Consider the following 20480-nt stretch of genomic DNA (forward strand, 5'->3'; position numbering starts at 1 on the left):
CAGGGCAACAACACTCATGACCATAATAGCAAATAAGGAACCGTTGGTTTAGCTCCTCCTGAGTCAGGATCTGTACTGAGCTTTAACAAGCTACACACATCACTGGATCATATAGACCACACTTGGGAAGCAGGAGCCCAAACCTCAGCAATGAGCTGAGGCAGGAAGCCCTCATCCTTCATGGCAGGGAGAACTGGGGTTTGAACCCAGGTGTCTCATGCTGGGATGCTGGATGTAATCCCAGCATCCAGCACTTTGGAAAGCCAAGGTGGGAGTTTTGTTTTGTTTTTGTTTTTGTTTTGCTATTTTGAGACAGAGTCTCACTCCGTCGCCCAGGCTGGAGTTCAGGGGCACCATCTCAGCTCACTGCAACCTCCGCCTCCTGGGTTCAAGCGATTCTCCTGCCTCAGCCTCCTAAGTAGCTGGGACTACAGGCATGCACCACCACATCTGACTAATTTTTGTATTTTTAGTAGAGATGAGGTCTCACCATGTTGGCCAGGCTGATCTCGAACTCCTGACCTCAAGCGATCCACCCACCTCGGCCTCCCAAAGTGCTGGGATTACAGGCGTGAGCTACCGCGCCTGGCCAGGAGGATCATTTGAGCCCAGGAGTTTGAGACTAAACAAGGCAACATAGTGAGACCCCATCTCTACAAAAGATTAAAAATAAATTAGCCAAGTGTGGTGGGGGGCACTTATACTCCCAGCTATTCAGGAGGCTGACGCAGGAGGGTGACTTGAACCCAACTTGGGCTTCTGAAGGAGACATGATTGCTAAGGTCGAGGCAGTAGTGAGCTGTGATTGTGACACTGCACTCCAGCCTGGAGTGCAGAGGGAGACTTGACACAGACAGGAGAGCCAGACTCTGGCTCAAAAAAAAAAAAAAAAAAAAGAAAAAGAAATATCAGGCCGGGCATGGTGGCTCAGGCTGGGCATAGTGGCTCATGCCTGTAATCCCAACTCTTTGGGAGGCTGAGGCAGGCGGACCACGAGGTCAAGAGATTGAGGCCATCCTGGCCAGCATGGTGAAACCCTGTCTTTACTAAAAATACAAAAATTAGCTGGGCATAGTGGCGCGCACCTATAGTCCCAGCTACTCAGGAGGCTGAGGCAGGAGAATCCTTGAACACAGGAGGGAGAGGCTGCAGTGAGCCAACATTGAGCCAATGTACTCCAGCCTGACGACAAAGTGAGACTCCGTCTCAAAAAAAAAAAAAAAAAACGGAAAGGAAAAAGAAAGAAGAAAGAAAGGAAAGGAAAGGAAAAGGAAAGGGAAAGGGAAAAGAAAAGAATCTCTGTGACTATTGGTGGGGGCACAGACTGTGGAGGCAAAGGGGAGAGCAGAGACCAGGGAAGTGGTGCCAAGATGGGTCAGAAGGGAAGGGGAGCAACAGGGTGGGTATGAGAAGGGGATGGGAAGTAAGAGAATGTGGCTATTATATGACCACCAACGTGGTGGCCTAAAACAACAGAAATGGGCGGGCAAGGGTCACGCCTGGAATCCCAGCACTTTGGGAGGCCAAGGAGGGCAAGATCACTTGAGGTCAGGAGTTCAAGACCAGCCTGGCCAACATGGTGAAACCCCGTCTCAACTAAAAATACAAAAATTAGCTGGGTGTGGTGATGCATGTCTGCAGTGTCAGCTACTCAGGAGGCTGAGGCAAGAGGATCACCTGAGCCTGAAAGTTGGAGGCAGTAGTGAGCTATGATCACAGCACTACACTCCAGCCTGGACAACAGAGTCTCTCTCTCTAAAAAAAAAAAAAAAAAAAAAGAAAGAAAGAAAGAAAAGAAAAGAAAAAGAAAGAAGAAAATAAAATAGATTCAGCAGAACACAGATTCTAAAAAGAAAAAAGCAAATAAAAAATAATTTTAAAAGAGAAAACAGATTGATTTGAAGGAGTGAAGAAGTGTGGTGGCAGGCGCCTGTAATCCCAGCTACTCGGGAGGCTGAGGCAGGAGAACTGCTTGAACCCAGGAGGCGGAGATTGCAGTGAGTCGTGATGGCGCCATTGCACTCCAACCTAGGTGAGAAATGAGAGAGCGATACGTTTCTCAAAAAACAAACAAACAAACAAACAAAAACACAGAAATGTATTCTCTGACACCTTAGAGGCCAGAAGTCCAAAGTCAGTGTCACTGGGCTGACAGCAAGGTGTGGCCTGGGCTGTGTTCCTTCGGGAGGCTCTAGGGGAAAATCTGTTCCTCTCCAATTCCAGCTTATGGGGGTTGCTGGCAGTCCTAGGCTTGGCCACATCACTCCAGTCTTCAAGGCCAGCATCTCCACATCTCTGCTCCACCTTCACAGCACCTTCTGCTGTCTGTGTCAAGTCTCCCTCTGCCTCCCTCTTAAAGGGCACATATAATCGCTTTTGGAACTCACCTAGATAATTCAGGAGAATCTACCTCCCCTCAGGTCCCCCTTCTTTTATTTGAGACACAGTCTCACTCTGTCCCCAGGCTGGAGTGCAGTGGCGCCATCTTGGCTCACTGCAACCTCCGCCTCCCAGGTTCTAGCTATTCTTCTGCCTCAGCCTCCTGAGTGGCTGGGATTACAGGCGCCTGCCACCATGCCCAGCTAATTTTTGTATTTTTAGTAGAAACGGGGTTTCACTGTGTTGGCCAGGATGGTCTCAATCTCTTGACCTTGTGATCCGCCCACCTCGGCTTCCCAAAGCGCTGGGATTACAGACGTGAACCACCGCACCTGGCTTTTTTTGTTGTTGTTGTTTTATAGAGAGAGTGTCTCACTTTGTTGCCTGGGCTGGTCTCAAACTCCTGGCCTCAAGTGATCCTCCCACCTCAGCCTCCCAACACCCTGTGATTACAGGCATGAGCTGCCACACCCAGCCAGATCCCATGTTAAGATGCTTAACTCAATCTCATCTGCAAAGACTCTTTCCTTCTACGGAACTATGATCTCTTTGGGGAGGCATGATTCAGCCTCCCCCAGCAGAGTGGACAGAATCTGAGGGTGGATAATTTACAAATCTGACTTGGAGTGTCAAGAATGAGGATGATGCCAGGGTCTGGAACCTGAGCAACTGGAGGCCCCTGAGATGGGGCCGCATGAGAAAGGGGCAGGTTAGGGAGAGGGCAGGAAATCCAGAGGTGTTGGGTCTGATATACGCATCAGACATCCAAGTGTTGTTGGGTGAATCTGAAGGTCAGAGAAGAGGTCAGGCTGGAAAGAATGGTGGAAGACTGTTGATGTTACGTAAAGTCATCTTCTCCACGCAGGCATTCTCCCCAGGGGATCTCACTCAGCCTTCTCACTGTAGGTAACATCAACAGTCTTCCAAACGTCAGAGACCCCGGCTGACCAGCATTGACAGGTGAGAGAGTGAAGAGGAACCAGCTGAGAACGAGGATGGAGACAGAGGAGGCAGGGAGGGGAGAGGAGGCCAGAGACAGTGGCCCTGTAAAGAAAACATTCCGACGGGCATGGTGGCTCACAGCTGCAAGCCCAGCACTGGGCAGCTGAGGGGGAAGGATCTCTTGAGCCGAGGAGTTTTCAAGACCAACCTGAGCAACATACTGAGACCCTCGTCTCTACAAAAAATAAGAAAATTAGCAGGGCACGGTGGTGCATGCCTGTAGCCCCAGCTACTGGGGAGGCTGAGGGGGGAGGATCACCTGAGCCTCCGTGCTTCCCTTGCTCATAGTGACGGTTCCAAGTGTGTCTCTCTCCTTTCCCCGTCCTTGCTCACAAGCTTCTTATTTTGTGGAAGCCACTAGAAGAGAACACCCTAATTCCCTCCTCTCCTGCCGACTGGCCCACCTCCTGGCTTCTGTGCTGGTAGGTAGTTTCGGGTGCTGTTGGGATGAATCAGCTGTCTCTAACTGACCCCTCCTTGGGGACTTTCCCCATTTTCTTTTTTTTTTTTTTTTCTTCTGTATGTGCCGCTACATAGGGACCCTTTTGTAGGATTATTTTTAAATTTTTTAAAAAATTTCAATCGTTTTGGGGCACAGGTGGTTTTTGGTTGCATGGATAAGTTCTTTAGTGGTGATTTCTGAGATGTTAGTGCACTTGTCACTGCAGCATGTACACTGTATCCAGTATGTAGTCTCTATCCCTCACCACCTCCCAGTATTCCCTGCCCCAAGTCCCCAGAGTCCATTATATCATTCTTATGCCACTGTGTCCCCACACCTTAGGTCCCACTTACAAGTGAGAACATACAGTTTTTGGTTTTCCATTCCTCAGTTACTTTACTTAGAATAATGGCCTCCAAGACTGGGCACGGTGGCTCACGCCTGTAATCCCAGCACTTTGGGAGGCCTAGGCAGGTGGATCACCTGAGGTCAGGAGTTCGAGACCAGCCTGGCGAATATGATGAAACCCCTTCTCTACTAAAAATACAAAAAAATTAGCCGGGGCCGGGCGCGGTGGCCCAAGCCTGTAATCCCAGCACTTTGGGAGGCCGAGGCGGGCGGATCACGAGGTCAGGAGATCGAGACCATCCTGGCTGACACGGTGAAACCCCGTCTCTACTAAAAAATACAAAAAACTAGCCGGGCGAGGTGACGGGCGCCTGTAGTCCCAGCTACTGGGGAGGCTGAGGCAGGAGAATGGCGGGAACCCGGGAGGCGGAGCTTGCAGTGAGCTGAGATCCGGCCACTGCACTCCAGCCTGGGCGGCAGAGCGAGACTCCGTCTCAAAAAAAAAAAAAAAAAAAAATTAGCCGGGTGTGGTGGCGCATGCCTGTAATCCCAACTACTCAAGAGACTGAGGCAGGAGAATCGCTTGAACCCAGGAGGTGGAGTTTGCAGTGAGCCGAGATCCTGCCATTGCACTCTAGCCTGGGCCACAGAGCGAGACCTTCGTCTCAAACAAACAAACAAAAAGAATAATGGTCTCCAGCTCCATCCAAGTTGCTACAAAATACATGATTTCATTCCTTTTAATGACTGTACATGTACCACATTTCCTTTATGCACTCATTGGCTGATGGGCAGAACTTCTTTTTGAGACACAGTCTCACTCTGTTGTCCAGAATGGAGTGTAGTGGAACCATCACATCTCACTGCACCCTCAAACTCCTGGGCTCAGGTGATCCTCCCGCCTCAGCCTCCTGAGTAACTAGGACTACAGGCACATGCCATCACACCTAATTTTTTTTTTTTCTCAAACAAAGTCTCGCTGTTGCCCAGGCTGGAGTACAGCAGCACAATCTCGGCTCACTGTAACCTCCACCTCCCAGGTTCAAGCAGTTCTCCTGCCTCAGCCTCCTGAGTAGCTGGGATTACAGGCATGCACCACCACACCCCGCTAATTTTTGTATTTTTAGTAGAGATGGGGTTTCACCATGTTGATTAAGCTGGTCTCGAACTCCTGACCTCAGGTGATCCACCCATCTCAGCCTCCCAAAGTTCATCTGGAATTTTGATGAAGATTGCTGTGGGTGGGTGGGGTGGTTTATGCCTGTAATCCCAGCATTTTGAGAGACTGAGGCAGGCAGATCATGAGTTCAGGAGTTCGAGACCAGCCTGGCCAAAATGTCGAAACCCCATCTCTACTAAAAATACAAAAATTAGCCGGGCGTGGTGGCGCACGCCTGTAATCCCAGCTACTCAGGAGGCTGAGGCAGGAGAATCGCTTGAACCTGGGAGGCGGAGGTTGCAGTCATTGGAGATGGCGCCACTGCACTCCAGCCTCAGTGACAGAGTGATGCTTGGTCTCAAAACAAAGAAACAAACAAAAACCACTTCAAGCTGGGCATGGTAGCAGGTGCCTGTAGTCCCAGGTACTCAGGAGGCCGAAGCAGGTAGGATCGCTTGAACTCAGGATTTCGAGGCTGCAGTGAGCTATCGTGGTGCCGCTGTGCTCCAGCCTGGGCGACAGAGCAAGACCCCTTATCAAAAGAAAAAAAAAAAAAAAGATGAGAAAACAAAACAGCCAGGAGACAGGTGTGGTGGCTCACGCCTGGAATCCCAGCACTGTGGGAGGCCGAGGTGAGTGGATTACCAGAGGTCAGGAGTTCGAGACCAGCCTGACTAATATGGTGAAGCCCCGTCTCTACTAAAAATACAAAAATTAGCCGGGCCTGATGGCGCACGTGTAATCCCAGCTACTCAGGAGGCTGAGGCAGGAGAATTGCTTGAACCTGGGAGGAGGAGGTTGCAGTGAGCCAAGATCATGCCATTGCACTCCAGCATGGGAGACAAGAGCAAAAACTCCATCTCAAAAAACAAACAAAGAAACAAAACAAAACAAAACAAAACAAGTAAAAAGGAGAAACTAAAATAAAAACAAAACAAAAAAATAAATAAAATAAAATAAACCAATTCACATAGCCACCAGGGGGCGCTGAGGCCTCACGTACGCACGTAGAGGGCTGCGGCGCTTGGAGACAACGTGGCCACCTGGGAGTAAGGTTCTTGGGCAAGCGCCCACTGTGTGCCCCGCACCGTTCTACACAGGAACACGGCCCTGTTCAAGGTAGGCGAGGAGCTAATATTCTGAAGATGGTGGTGGGGGGCGGTGAACAGGCAATAGAATAGACAGACCAGAATGTAATTTTTTTTTTTTTTTTTGAGATAGGGTGTCCTTCTGTTTCCCAGGCTGGAGTGCAGTGGAGCAATCATGGCTCACTGCAGCCTCAAACTCCTGGACTCAAGCGATACTCCCACCTCAGCCTCCAAAGAACACAGGCGCGCAACACTACATCCAGTAATTTTATTTTTTGTAGAGACAGGGTCTCACCAGGGCTGGTCTGGAACTTCTGGCCTCAAGTGATCCTCCTACCTCAGCCACTCAGAGTGCTAGGATTACAGGCGTGAGCCACCACACCTGGCCGATAAATGCTATAAAAAATAAATAAATCGGCCGGGCACGGTGGCTCACGCCTGTAATCCCAGCACTTTGGGAGGCCAAGGCGGATGGATCACGAGGTCAGTAGTTCAAGACCAGCCTGGCCAAGATGGTGAAACCTTGTCTCTACTACAAATACAAAAAAAAATTAGCTAGGCGTGGTGGCAGGTGCCCGTAATCCCAGCTACTTGGGAGGCTGAAGCAGAGAATTGCTTGAACCCAGGAGGTGGAGGTTGCGGTGAGTCGGGATCACGCCAGTGCACTCCAGCTTGGCAACAGAGTGAGACTCCATCTCCAAAAAAATTAAATAAATAAACAAATCAAGTGACAGGATAGTGGCTGAGGGTGCTCCTTAGATTAGGTGCTCCACAACACCTCCCTGAGATGACATCTACATGATGGTGAGGATGAGAGAAACCTGGGGAGAACTGCAGGCAGAGGCAATGTGGCCGTGGGTCATGGAGGGGGCGGCAGGTGGGTCTGAGGACAGGAGAGAAACTGGTGTGGGTGAGGGTCAGACAGCAGAGGGCTGAAGGCAGAAAGGTGACAGGGCACAGTGTGGCCAGGAGGACTGCCAAGGAAAAACTGTGAAAAGTGGTGATACGAAACGTCTTCAGGATGTTTTTTTAATTATTTATGTATGTATTTATTTATTTTTTGAGACGGAGTCTCATTCTGTCTCCCAGGCTGGAGTGCAGTGGCGCGGTCTTGGCCCACTGTAAGCTCCACCTCCTGGGTTCACGCCATTCTCCTGCGTCAGCCTCCCCAGTAGCTGGGAGTACAGGCACCCATCACCACGCCTGGCTAATTTTTTTTGTATTTTTAGTAGAGATGGGGTTTCACCGTGTTGGCCAGGGTGGTCTCAATCACCTGACCTCATGATCTGCCCGCCTCGGACTTCCAAAGTGCTGGGATTACAGGCATGAGCCACTGCGCCTGGCCTTTCCCGCCGCCCCCCACCCTGAGATGGAGTCTCGCTCTGTCGCCCATGCTGGAGTGCAGTGGTATGATCTCAGTTCACTGCAACCTCCGCCTCCCAGATTCAAGCGATTCTCCTGCCTCAGCCTCCAGAGTTGTTGAGACTACAGGCATGCACCACCACGCCCGGCTAATTTTTCTTTCTTTTTTCTTTTTCTTTTCTTTTTTTTTTTTTTTTTGTATTTTTAGTAGACAGGGTTCCACCACGTTGGGCAGGCTGGTCTCAAACTCCTGACCTCAGGTGATCCTTCTGCCTCGGCCTCCCAAATTGCTGGGATGACAGGCACGATCCACCACGCCGGGCCCAGGGTGAGTTGTTAAATGGCTGGCAAGGCATCTCACGCCTGTCATCCCTGCACTTTGAGAGACTGAGGTGGGAGGATCACTTGAGCTCAGGAGTTTGAGAACAGCTTAACCAACATAGTGAGACCTCACCTCTACAAAATATTTACAAATTATCTGGGCAAAGTGGTGCACACCTGTGGTCCCAGCTATGTGGGAGGCTAAGGCAGGCGGCTTACTTGAGCCCAGGAATTAGAGGCTGCAGTGAGTTATGATCGCACCATTGCATTCCAGTTGGGGTGAGAGAGCAAGACTCTGTCTCTAAAAAAAATAAAATTTAATTTAAAAAGCAAAGAGTTGGCCGGGCGCGGTGGCTCAAGCCTGTAATCCCAGCACTTTGGGAGGCCGAGACGGGCGGATCACAAGGTCAGGAGATCGAGACCATCCTGGCGAACACGGTGAAACCCCGTCTCTACTAAAAAAATACAAAAAACTAGCCGGGCGAGGTGGCGGGCGCCTGTAGTCCCAGCTACACAGGAGGCTGAGGCAGGAGAATGGCGGGAACCCGGGAGGCGGAGCTTGCAGTGAGCTGAGATCCGGCCACTGCGCTCCAGCCCTGGCGACAGAGCGAGACTCCGTCTCAAAAAAAAAAAAAAAAAAAAAGCAAAGAGTAATGTTCGGAATGTCTGCCTTGTTGGTACAAAACGGGTGACTAGAACATAGCTTCACACTTGTTTGTATTTGCAGAAAAAATATTGCAGTAATACTGAGAAATTGATTTTATTTTTAAAATGGTGACCTTTGGAGGAAAGAGGAAGAGGGAACAGGGTGGATGGAACTTAGGGTGAGAGTGAGAAAAGGCATTGTCTGGCTGCTGAGTGGGAAATGGACCACAGACGGTGGGAAGCAAGGAGCCAGCTGGGTGGGGAGGTGAGTGTGGCTACAACGGGGTGGGGCATGGTGGGTCAAGTACACTGTGTCTTTTGGGGCTCTTTTTTTTTTTTTTTTTTTGAGGCGGAATTCCGTTCTTGTTGCCCAGGCTGGATTGCCCAGGCTGGAGTGCAATGGTGCAATCTTGGCTCACTGCAACCTCTGCCTCCTGGGTTCAAGCTATTCTACTGCCTTAGTCTCCTGAGTAGCTGGAATTACAGGCATGTGCCACCACGCCCAGCTGTTTTTTGTTTGTTTGTTTTGTATTTTTAGTAGAGATGGGATTTCGCCATATTGGCCAGGCTGGTTTCGAACTCGTGACCTCAGGTGATCCACCCACCTCAGCCTCCCAAAGTGCAGGGATCACAGGTGTGAGCCAGTGCTCCTGGCCCCTTTGGGGCTTTTCTGTATCTGAAGGCCTGTGGTTCAGTGTTCCCAAGGGACTTCCTGCTGGCCAGAAATGGTGGCTATAGAAGCTAATGATCAGTCCCCTCCTCACAATGACAGGGTTGATGACAGTGCTTACCATGTGCCTGGTCCTAGCCTATGCTCTGCATTTAAACCTCACAACAGGCCGGGCACGGTGTCTCCCACCTGTAATCCCAGCACTTTGGGAGGCCGAGGCAAGTGGACTGCTTGAGCCCAGGAGTTCGAGACTAGCCTGGGCAACATGGTGAAATCCCGTTTTCACAAAACATACCAAAATTAGCTGGGCTTGGTGGTGCATGCCTGTAATCCCAGCTGCTTGGGAAGCTGAGGTGGAAGGATCATTTGAGCCCCTGAGGCGGAGGGAGCAGTGAGCCAAGATCACACCACTGCACCCCAGCGTGGGCAGCAGAGTGAAACCCTGTCTCAAACAACAAAATAAAACAGAACCTCGTAATAATCCCTGGAGGTAGGTACTATTAAAATCACCTTCATTTTACAGATGTGGACACAGACACAGAGAGGTTAAGTGACTTTCTCAAGATCACACAGCTAGGAAGTGGCAGTTGCTCTTAACCACTAACCACTGTGGTGTGCCGTTTCCCAATTCTTTTCCTTTTTTTTTTTTTTTTTTTTTTTGAGACAGAGTTTTGCTCTTTCGCCCAGGATGGAGTGCAACGGCGCAATCTCAGTTCACCACAACCTCTGCCTCCCGGGTTCAAGCGATTCTCCTGCCTCAGCCTCCCGAGTAGCTGGGATTACAGTCATGCACCACCACAAAATTAGCCCGGCTAATTTTGTATTTTTAGTAGAGACTGGGTTTCTCCATGTTGGTCAGGCTGGTCTCGAACTCCTGACTGCAGATGATCCGCCCGCCTCAGCCTCACAAAGTGCTGGGATTACAGGCATGAGCCACCGCGCCCGGCCCTTTTTATTTTATTTATTTATTTATTTATTGAGACACTGCTCCATTACCCAGGCTGAATGCAGTGGTGTGATCGACCTCCTGGGTTCAATCCTCTGACCTTGGCAGGGATTGCAGACTTGAGTCACCCCGCCTGGCCTCCCAGTCCTTCACTGTAACATTGTTCTGTTAATTGCATTGCCCTTTAGGTTGGTTATCTCCAAGGATTGTGAGCAATCATTAACACCTTAGTATGAATTAGCCAATATTTTCCCATCATGGAACAACAGCAATTGTTGCTGTGGTTTAAAGGGACTCTGTAGAGCAGGAGTTAAATAGTTGGGCTCTGGAATCATAATGCCTGGGACTGAAGCCCAGCGCCACCATTTCCCAGCCATGTGACTTTGAACAAGTGACATCCCTAATCTGGGCCTCTGTTTCCTCATCTGCAAAGTACTCATTTTCCAGATGAGGATACTGAGGCCTAACACACAGCACACACAAGACTTTAGAACCTGGGTTTTGAGCACATACCGCCTCCACCAGGACGAGGAACCCAAACCAGGTTCTGTGAGAGGGAAGTAGAAGGGGTTCTGCAGGCCCAAGTGGGGTGTTCTGGGACAGGGTCCCAGGAGCTGGGATGTCAGCAGGAAGGACTTGCTCATCCTCTATACAGTGTGGAGGAAAGGGGTTACTGGAAGCCTTGGGTGCATCTGCACAGAGATGGCAAGATCACCTGAACGGCTGGACAGGCCAGGGTGCTCCTGGATGCTCCTCCTCAGGGGGCTCTTCTCTTCCTCCCAGACTGGAGTTCAGACCCCCAGGATAAATGACTAATCCTGGCGGGGCCACTTGATGGCACAGGTGGGGACAGGGCCCTGGGGCCCCAACTTCAGTCAGTGGAGGCGAGGTGGGAGATGTGCTTTGTCCTTGGTGAGATAGCCCAGCTCTGACCCTGCCCTAGTCCTAAGCACAGCCCCAGCTCCTGATTATACACACCTGGGACCACTGGTCCAACCAGAACCATTAAAATGTTGAAATAGGCTGGGCGCGGTGGCTCACTCCTGTAATCCCAGCACTTTGGGAGGCCGAGGCGGGTGGATCACAAGGTCAGGAGTTCAAGACCAGCCTGGCCAAGGTAGTGAAACCCCATCTCTACTACAAATACAAAAATTAGCCTGTGTGGTGGTGCATACCTGTAATCCCAGCTACTCGGGAGGCTGAGGCAGAAGACTCACTTGAACCCAGGTTTCAGTGAACCGAGGTTTTTGTGAACCAGGTTTCAGTGAACCGAGATCGCACCACTGCCCTCCAGCCTGGGTGACAGAGCAAGACTCCATCTCAAAAACATAAATAAATAAAATAAAACAAAATGTTGAAATATAGGCCAGACCTAGTGGCTCACACCTGTAAACCCAGCACTTTGGGAGGCCGAGGTGGGCAGATCACTTGAGATCACCATCTCTACTAAAAATACAAAAAGTAGCCAGGCATTGTAATGCGCCTGTTATCCCAGCTACTTGAGAGGTTGAGGCAGGAGAATCACTTGAACTTGGGAGGTGGAGGCTGCAGTGAGCTGAGATCGCACCACTGCACTCCAGCCTGGATAACTGAGCGAGACTCTGTCTCAAAAAAAAAAAAAAAAAAAAAAAAAGATGGCTGGGCACGATGGCTCATGCCTATAATCCCAGCATTTTGGAAGGCTGAGGTGGTCGGATTACCTGAGGTCAGGAGTTCAAGACCAGCCTGACCAACATGGTAAAGCCCCGTCTCTACTGAAAATACAAAAAATTAGCCAGGCATGGTGGCGCATGTCTGCAATCCCAGCTACTCAGGAGGCTGAGGCAGAAGAATCACTTGAACCCAGGAGGCAGAGGTTATAGTGAGCCGAGATCACACCATTGCCTGGGCAACGAGAGCAAAACTTCATCTCAGGGAAAAAAAAAAAAGATAATGTTGAAATAAAGGACCGGGCATGGTGGGTGAATTGCTTGAGCCCAGAAGTCCAAGATCAGTCTGGACAACATAAGGAGACATCATCTCTACAAAAAAGTAAAAAAATAGCCAGGCGTGATGCTCACACCTGTAATCCCAGCACTTTGGGATGCCAAGTTGGGAGGACTTATTGAGCCCAGGAGGTCAAGGCTGTAGTGAGCTATGATTGTGTCACTGCACTCCAGCCTGGGTGACAAGAGTGAGGCTCTGTCTCTAAAATAAAATTAGGTCAGGCACAGTGGCTCACCTCTGTAATCGTAGCACTTTGGGAGGCCGAGACAGGCTGATAATTTGAGCCCAAGAGTTCAAGACCAGCCTAGGCAACATAGCAAGATCCTGTTTCAGAAAAAAAAAAAAAATGCCGGGCATGGTGGTGCATGCCTGTAGTCCCAGCTACTTGGGAGGCTGAGCTGACAGGATCACCTGAGCCTAGGGAGGTCAAGGCTGCAGTAAGCCTTGACTCCAGCCTGAATAAGACCCTATCTCAAAAAACAAAATATATTTTTTTAAATAATAAAATTTTAAAACATAAAATAAAAATTTTTTAGAAAGCCACTACCCACTTCTGTGCCGGGCATGGTGGCTCACACCTGTTATCCTAGCACTTTGGGAGGCCGAGGCGGGCGAATCACGAGGTCAGGAGATCGAGACCATCCTGGCCAACATGGTGAAACCCTGTCTCTACTAAAAATACAAAAAAAAAGTTAGCTGGGTGTGGTGGCACGTGCCTGTAATCCCAGCTACTTGAGAGGCTGAGCAGGAGAATCACTTGAAGCCGGGAGGCGGAGGTTGCAGTGAGCCAAGACTGCACCACTGCACTTCAGCCTGGCAACAGAGAGAGACTCTGTCTAAAAAAAAAAAAAAGAAAGAAAGAAAGCCACTACCCTCTAATGGCCCAGCTGCTCCCTTGGGACCCTCCAGGCCTCTCCATGCCCCAGCATGAAAGGATTAACCCCAGTTCAATAGGGGGTTTCCCTGACCCAGCTCTGGGGGCCATTGTCCTTCCTGACTGGTGGATGGCCCTGGCAATATTTGATATTTTCCCTGGCTCTGCCCCAATATCAATCCCTCCACCCATAAGTTCAGAATCCTCAGAGAGGGGTATCCATTTCACAGAACTCCTATGCATCCTTCAAAGCCTACCTTAATGTCACTTCCTTCAGGAGGCCCTCCCAGATTTCTTCACCACCCCCAGAGTGAATACCTCCCTCCCCGCTGCCAGGCTCCCAGGTATCTTGAGCCATTCAGCACACCTTGCTCTGATCCTCATACTCAGGCCCTTCTCCCCCCATAGTGTGTGAGCACCTTGATGCCAGAGACCATCTTCCTCTCATCTTTGCAGCCTCAGTACCAAGGGCCATTTAAGCACAGCGCAGATTTCATGGAGTGGCTGAATGATTTGTTTGTTGTGTGATCACCTGTACTGAGTCAATATCGGTCACCTTCCGTCATGAGCATGCCCCTTGACCCAGATTCCTGCAGGAGCACGCATATAGGGGCCCTGCTGGCTGGGACTGGGGATAGGGGTGGGGTGGGGAGTTCAAGGGAAGGCGAGGTCTAGGATATGAGTCCCAAGGGCGCAGGCTCAGCAAGGCCCGTTCTCATGCTCTCTGGCCCAGGAGGAGTGATTCTCCATCTGGCAGGCCCAACTGCGGTGCTGGGACAGGGACATGAGCAGAGGCCACAGGAGGAGAGAGGGAGGTTGTGGGGGGAGCTCGGAGAAACCCATGGTAACCGGGCGGGGGGAGGAAAAACAACCACACAGTGTTATTGTTACAGAACCATTAAATACAACTTATACACAAGCTGGGCGGTGTCGGCAGGGCAGGGAGAGTGCGAGAGGGTCAGGGGTGAGCAGTCCGGGCTCGGTCCTGGAGGGGGCTGAGGCTGCCATCGTGGGAGGGGCTGGGCTGGCGGAGGCCGGGCTGCCTGTGGAGGCCTTGAAGCTTTGCCAGCAGCTCCTGGATGAAGTCCTGAGACAGGGCGGGGGAGCTGAGAACATGGGAACATCGCCGGGGCACCCCCTGCCCCTGTCCAGCCCAGTCCCTGACCTGGGCACCTCCTCCTGTTCTCTGATTGTGGGGTTGGGGGAGTTAGGGCTGGAGGCTATAGACATAGAGAGAAAAGTGAGCTGGGAGAAAGACAGAGCTGGGGAAAGAGCAATGGGAGGAATGGAGAGAAAGAGCTAGGAAGACAGATAGAGATCCAAGGAGACAGATAGGGAGTGGGGGAGGGGGAGAAACAGATACAGACAGAAAGAGAGAGACGTGTAGAGATAGAGACAGACAGAGACATAGGGACAGAGAAAGAAACACAGACACGTGGAGACAGGTCCCCAGAGATAGATCCAGGGCGAACAGAAACGCAATGACGTTTGTCCCTCAGAGCTAGTTGGAGAAACATGAATAGTTTTCCCTTTTAAAGCAGGGAAGGAAGTGGGAGGGGTTGGGCCACTCAGCTTCAGGGCCTGGGAAGATGGAGGGCCCCCAGAGGTGGGGAAGGGAGCCTGGGGTGGCAGAGGCAGTGACAGGGGAGAAGGACAGAGGGAGACTGAACCTGAAGGTTGGCGGCCAAAGGACAGGCACGGGAGAGACAGAAATAAGACAGATGGGGGAGGACAGAATGGAGCCCCCTCGGCAGGTGGGGGAGAGGGGGAGAGAGACAAGGAGGAGGACAAAAGATACCCCTGCAGACCAGAAAGAGCTGCAGAGGGTGGGGGAGGGGTTCCCCAGAGACCCTTCTGCCTGTCCCAGGCACGGTCAGCTTCTTCCTACTCCCCCATCAGAGAACTTGGGGCCAGAACAGGGCCCATAATGAGGGACAGAAAACTCACCTCGACAGGTTTCCCACACGACTTCAGGAGTCCCTAAAACCCCCAACCAAAAACAAAACAAAACAAAACAAAACAAAACAAAACAGTAAATGACTAACAGCTACTCCCCTCCAGCCCCTTCCCTTTCCCAAAAAGCCCCAGCAGCAAGACAAATGGAAGTCAGACTCCAGGGTGGACTGCCTACCAAGCTTCAAGAGAGGAACAGAGCCCAAGGGGCATGTGGAGTGACTCAGGGCAGGGGTGAGTCACTAGATCCAGAGAGGGCGAGAGGGTCACACAGCACTTCTCTCCTCTAAAAAGGCATACACCATAAGCAAGGCCATGGCTGCCAAACTGCCTGGGTTCGATGCCCAGCTCTGCTCCTTCTGAGCTGTGTGACACTGGGCAAGGGATTCAACCTCTCTGGGCCTCATTTTCCTCATGGGGAAAATGGAGCTCACACTAGCGACTGCTTTGGAGGGTTTTGTGAGGGTTAAATGAGTGAATACATGTAAAGCCATCACACCAGTGCCCGGCATCTAGTGAGCACTCAGTAAACATGTGAACTATTGCTATTATTTTTAGGGAGGTGCAAAGTGGGGAGCTGGGGGACACTTCCCCGCCACCTACCTGGATTTTCCGGCTTCTCTCCTCTTCACTCTCTAACTCCAACAATTCGTCAATGTTGATCTCGTCGGGCATGTCTGCCTCCTAGAGCCAGGGAGAGAGGGGTGCCTAGGATCGCCTTCCCTCCCTCCCTCGCCTTTGTCCAGGGCTCTGCAGGAGCCCCACCGGCCCCAGGGCCCAGCTGGCGGGTTCTGGAGCATTCATGTGGCAGTCAGGGATGGCACTGCCAAGGCAGGACATCTGGGTGTTGGGGGGGAGGGGTGACAGATGGGCTGATAGAGCCCCAGGGCCCTGTACCAGCCCGATGCCTGGGCGCATGGGCCCCGGGAGCCTCGGGGCTGGCACGGGTCTCTCGCCTTGGCTCCAGTTCCCACAGAGGAAAACAGGCCTAGTGGAGTCCTGGAATGTCAGATTCTGGGATTCAGGAGAGGGGCTGGCTTCTGCCCTTTCAAGGAGAAGTCTTAGCACTAGGTGTGGGGGAGGAGAGGCTGGCAGCCAGCAGCCAGCTGGGGCGGCCCCTTCCCCCAGGGGACAGGAAGGGAGGGGACCACTTGGGCCAGCCCCTGGGGGGCCAAAATGCAGCCTGATGAGACCGGAGGGAGGACCACTGAGGCCCCTCAAGGTGGGTGGGTGGGATGAGTCATGAGCTCAACTCAGCTGCTTAGAGTGGGGCGCTTAGTGTGGCCTCTACAGGCAGTGGCCCAAGCGCAGGCTGGCTCAGTCACCCTGCTGGGAACAGGACCCAGCTGTCCCCAGCTGTTGAGGGAGCAAGAGAGCCTTGGGGTCATGAATCCTTTCCTCCCCAACCCAAAGTCCGGCTGTCGGCTTCAGGCCTGGGGCTTCAGGGCTGGATGGTCCTGGTTCATGTGTGATGAAGAGGCTTCAGCAAGGGGGTGTGTGAGTCTCTGCCAGGGCTACTGCCTGGTGCCAAGGGCCCGGGGCTGGTTGAGCAGGCAGAGGGACCCGGCATCGTGCAGTGGCTTCATATAGTGGTCTATGGTCCTGCAGGTGTGAGGTGTGTGGCTCTGGCTTGGGTGCGTGACACATCAGCATGTGTCCACAGTCAGCTGTGGGGCCCACCACCCAAGCATGGCCTCATAGATGACACCTGCCACTAGCAACCAGATTGGTTCACCGGTATGGGCCCAGGTCTGAGTCTGAGAACAGAGGGACTGCATGTCACTGTGGGGGAGGGCCATGCCTTCCACCACTGCTGCGCCATGAAGAGGACTCGTGGGTCCTGTGTACACTGCAGCATACAGATGTCACAGAAGGCCCAGAGCAATGGCTCACACCTGTAATCCTGACATTTGGGGAGCCCAACAAGAGAGAATTACTTGAGCCCAGGAGTTCAAGACCAGCCTGGGCAACATAGCGAGATAGTGAGGCCCGATCTCTTTTTCTTTCTTTTTTTTTTTTTTTTTTTTTTTTGAGATGGAGTCTCGCTCTGTCGCCCAGGCTGGAGTGCAGTGGCCGGATCTCAGCTCACTGCAACCTCAGCCTCCCAAGTTCAAGTGATTCTCCTGCCTCAGCCTCCCTAGTCACTAGATTACAGGCGCCCACCACCATACCCGGCTAATTTTTGTATTTTTAGTAGAGATGGAGTTTCACCATGTTGGCCAGGCTAGTCTCGAACTCCTGACCTCAAGTGATCTGCCCACCTCAGCCTCCCAAAGTTCTGGGATTACAGGTGTGAGACACCATGCTCGGCCAGTAAGGCCCCACCTCTAAGGAAAAGAAAAAAGAAGTCACTGAAAGTGTGACTTCAAGCAGAAGCTCAAGTGATGACGTACCTGTGTCTGTCATGGAGCTACGGTTTAGGCTCTTGTGTGCCTGTGAACAGCAGTGGGTTCTGCAGTTGTATGTCTGCCTGTTCCTATAGCTTACAGTTTTATGTCTGGGTGTAGTTATAAACTCTGTTGGGCTTTGTTTGTTTTTGAGACACGGTCTCACTCTGTTGCCCAGGCTGGAGTGCAGTGGCGCAATCTTGGTTCACTGCAACCTTGGCCTCCCAGGCTCAAGCAATCCTCCCACCTCAGCCTCCCGAGGAGCTGAGATTACAGGTGTGTGTGTGCCACCACGCCCGGCTATGTTTTAATATTTTTGGTAGAGACAGGTTTTTCCCATGTTGCCCAGGCTGGTCTTGAACTCCTGACGTCAAGCAATCCTCCCGCCCCGGCCTCACAAAGTGCTGGGATTACAGGCGTGAGCCACTGTGCTGGGCCAATTTCTGTTGTTTTATGTCTTTGAGTGGCTGTGGATCAGCGCTTATGCTTGCAGGTGGTCATAGTTTTTTCTTTAGGAGATAGGAAGGGCCGTAACTTGAGTCATTTTGTGTTCCAATGGGGTTGTGCTGTATCTGCCTACGGCTGTGGCCCACGCCGCTGTGTCTGAGGGTGGCTGTGGCTGTAGCACATGTTGAACTGTAGGTGACCCTCCACCAACCACCACCCCCCCGCGCCCGCTTGTGTCCTTGTGGGTTTGTGCATGGCTGTTACTTCTGTGTTGTGTCCGTGAGCTGCTAGAGCTTCCTTCACTGTGCACATCTGTGTCTGCTTTTGCTTCCTTTACCGTGGGTCTCTGTGTGGCTGTATCTCCCTGTCACTATGTCTATGTTTGGCTTTATGACACCCCCCTTCCCCCACTCTTTCTCCAGATGTGGTGGTTCCAGCTCAACTTAGCCTCCTCCCTCCTCATATGCTAAACTCCTGGCTCTCCCCAGGCATTTGGACACATCTCTGGAGACTCAGGTGTTTGTATGTTGCTCTCGGTGTGTCCACAAGCACAATGCCATAGGGCACGGACAGGGCCAGGCCAGTGAGTGCCCAGCCCTGGGGCACTCGTCCTCTTGTGCAGACCAGGCTGACCGTGCACCAGCGAGTGAGCACCGAGACCCCAAGGGCGTGGGATCTCCGCGCCCGGGCTCCATCTGTCCCCTACCACTCCCGAGCCCTCCCCGGGCTCACCATGCCGCTGTACAGCTCCTCCAGGCGCCCGTCGATCCACTTCTCCACGTCCAGCCGTCGCTGCAGCTCCCGCCGGTCATACTTGACGGTGACGCGCGCGTGCCGCTTCTGCAGCCCCCCGGGACTGCCCCCTGGCCCACGGGCCCGCGACGGAGACTGCAGCTTGCTCAGCACGCGCTTGCCCAGCCGCTGAGCTGCCATAGCGCTGCTGGCCCCAGCCCGGTCCCGCGCTGTGCGCCTTCGCCTAGCGCCCGGGGTGCTTCTTACGGGCCGGGGCGGGGCTGGCCGGGGGCGGGGGCTCGGGCTCGCCTGGAGGTCGGCCCCGCCCCGGCCGCCTCGGGCCTCAGTTTCTCCGTCTGCAACGCGAGAGTAGGCCTCTGCGTCGGCTTAAGGCACGCAGTCGTGCGGGATCCAGGTATGGGCGGGGACCCAGAACCTCAGGCGGGTCCCTGCGTCGTGGGCTCTGGGGCCTGGATCCCGTGGGGCGGGGGCCCGGGACAGACACTCGGGACCCGGCCTGTCTGCGCCCTCTGGCGGTGGCAGGGGTGGTGCGGGAGCGCCTGCGCCACCATCGCTGTAGAAGGTCCAGCAATCACTTGTCTTCGTTCATTCATTCACTCATCCATCCATTTGTTCACTCATTCCGTTTAACGAATTTATTTTTTGAATCGGTGTCTCTCTTTGTCGCCCAGGCTGGAGTGCAGTGGCGTGATCTCGGCTCATCGCAACGTCAGCCTCCCAGGTTCAAGCGATTCTCCTGCCTCAGCCTCCGAAGTAGCTGGGATTACAGGGATGCACCACCACACCCAGCTAATTTTTGTATTTTTAGTAGAGACGGGGTTTCGCCATGTTGCCCAGGCTGGTCTCAAACTCTTGACCTCAGGTGATCTGCCTGCCTCCGCCTCCCAAAGTGTGGGGATTATAGGCGTGAGCCACTGCCCCTGGCCCCATTCAACGAATATCTATTAAGTATCCACTCTGTACCAGACACTGCTCTACGCTCCAGGGATACAGCAAGGAACAAAACAGACAAGCCCAGTCCCACGCAGTTGACAGCTGTAGCCGGAACACACGAGAAACACAGTAAGCATGGTATTATACAGTTTATTATCATATAAGTGCTTTGGAGAAATAGAAAGCAGAAAAGGACAAATGGAGTGACGGTAGGGTTGCAATTTTATCGAGGGTGGCCAGGGAAGTCCCTTACTTCAAAATAGTTATCCCACTTCTAATTATAAGCAGCAAGAATTATACTTTAAAATTTAAATGTGGCTGGGTACAGTGGCTCACGTCTGTAATCCCAGAACTTTGGAAGGCCAAGGCGGGTGGATCACGAGGTCAGGAGTTCAAGACCAGCCTGGCCAACATGCTGAGACCCCATCTCTCTAAAAATACAAAAGTTATCTGGGCGTGGTGGCACGTGCCTGTAATTCCAGCTACTCGGGAGGCTGAGGCAGGAGAATCGCTTCAACCCGGGAGGCGGAGGTTGCGGTGAGCCAAGATAGCACCATTGCACTCCAGCCTGGGCAACAAGATCGAGACTCTATCTCAAAATAAATAAGTTAAATTAAATACAATAATAATAAATAATTGTTTATTTATTATTGATGGTTCATGCCTGTAATCCCAGCACTCTGAGAGGCCGAGGTGGGCAGATCACCAGGTCCGGAATTAGAGACCAGCCTGGCCAACATGGTAAAATCCCATCTCTACTAAAAATACAAAAAAAAAAAAAAAAA

At 52.1% G+C, this 20480-nt stretch overlaps 1 protein-coding gene across 1 annotated transcript; it reads right to left on the reverse strand.

Annotated features, from left to right (window-relative positions):
- Positions 1 to 14103: 14103 nt before the first annotated feature.
- On the reverse strand, positions 14104 to 18977 carry PPP1R14A (protein phosphatase 1 regulatory inhibitor subunit 14A). Its single transcript, XM_045380944.2, has 4 exons — positions 18742 to 18977; positions 15779 to 15859; positions 15170 to 15202; positions 14104 to 14309 (listed from the first exon to the last, which is right to left on the reverse strand). Exons 1-4 carry the CDS (start codon positions 18940 to 18942, stop codon positions 14181 to 14183), a joined length of 444 nt encoding a protein of 147 aa, XP_045236879.1. The 5' UTR covers positions 18943 to 18977; the 3' UTR covers positions 14104 to 14180.
- Between the last annotated feature and the right edge of the window lie 1503 nt (positions 18978 to 20480).

This window comes from Macaca fascicularis, chromosome 19, assembly GCF_037993035.2.
Source record: "Macaca fascicularis isolate 582-1 chromosome 19, T2T-MFA8v1.1".
Classification (NCBI taxonomy): Eukaryota; Metazoa; Chordata; class Mammalia; order Primates; family Cercopithecidae; genus Macaca; species Macaca fascicularis.

Excerpts from the sequence above, each read along its gene's own strand:
- PPP1R14A (XM_045380944.2), bottom strand. The coding sequence starts at position 18,942 with ATGGCAGCTCAGCGGCTGGGCAAGCGCGTGCTGAGCAAGCTGCAGTCT. Across the intron at positions 15,203-15,778 it reads AGAGAAGCCGGAAAATCCAG|GGACTCCTGAAGTCGTGTGG; the intron begins GTAGGTGGCGGG and ends TGGGGGTTTTAG. Across the intron at positions 14,310-15,169 it reads CGTGTGGGAAACCTGTCGAG|GACTTCATCCAGGAGCTGCT; the intron begins GTGAGTTTTCTG and ends GCCCTGTCTCAG.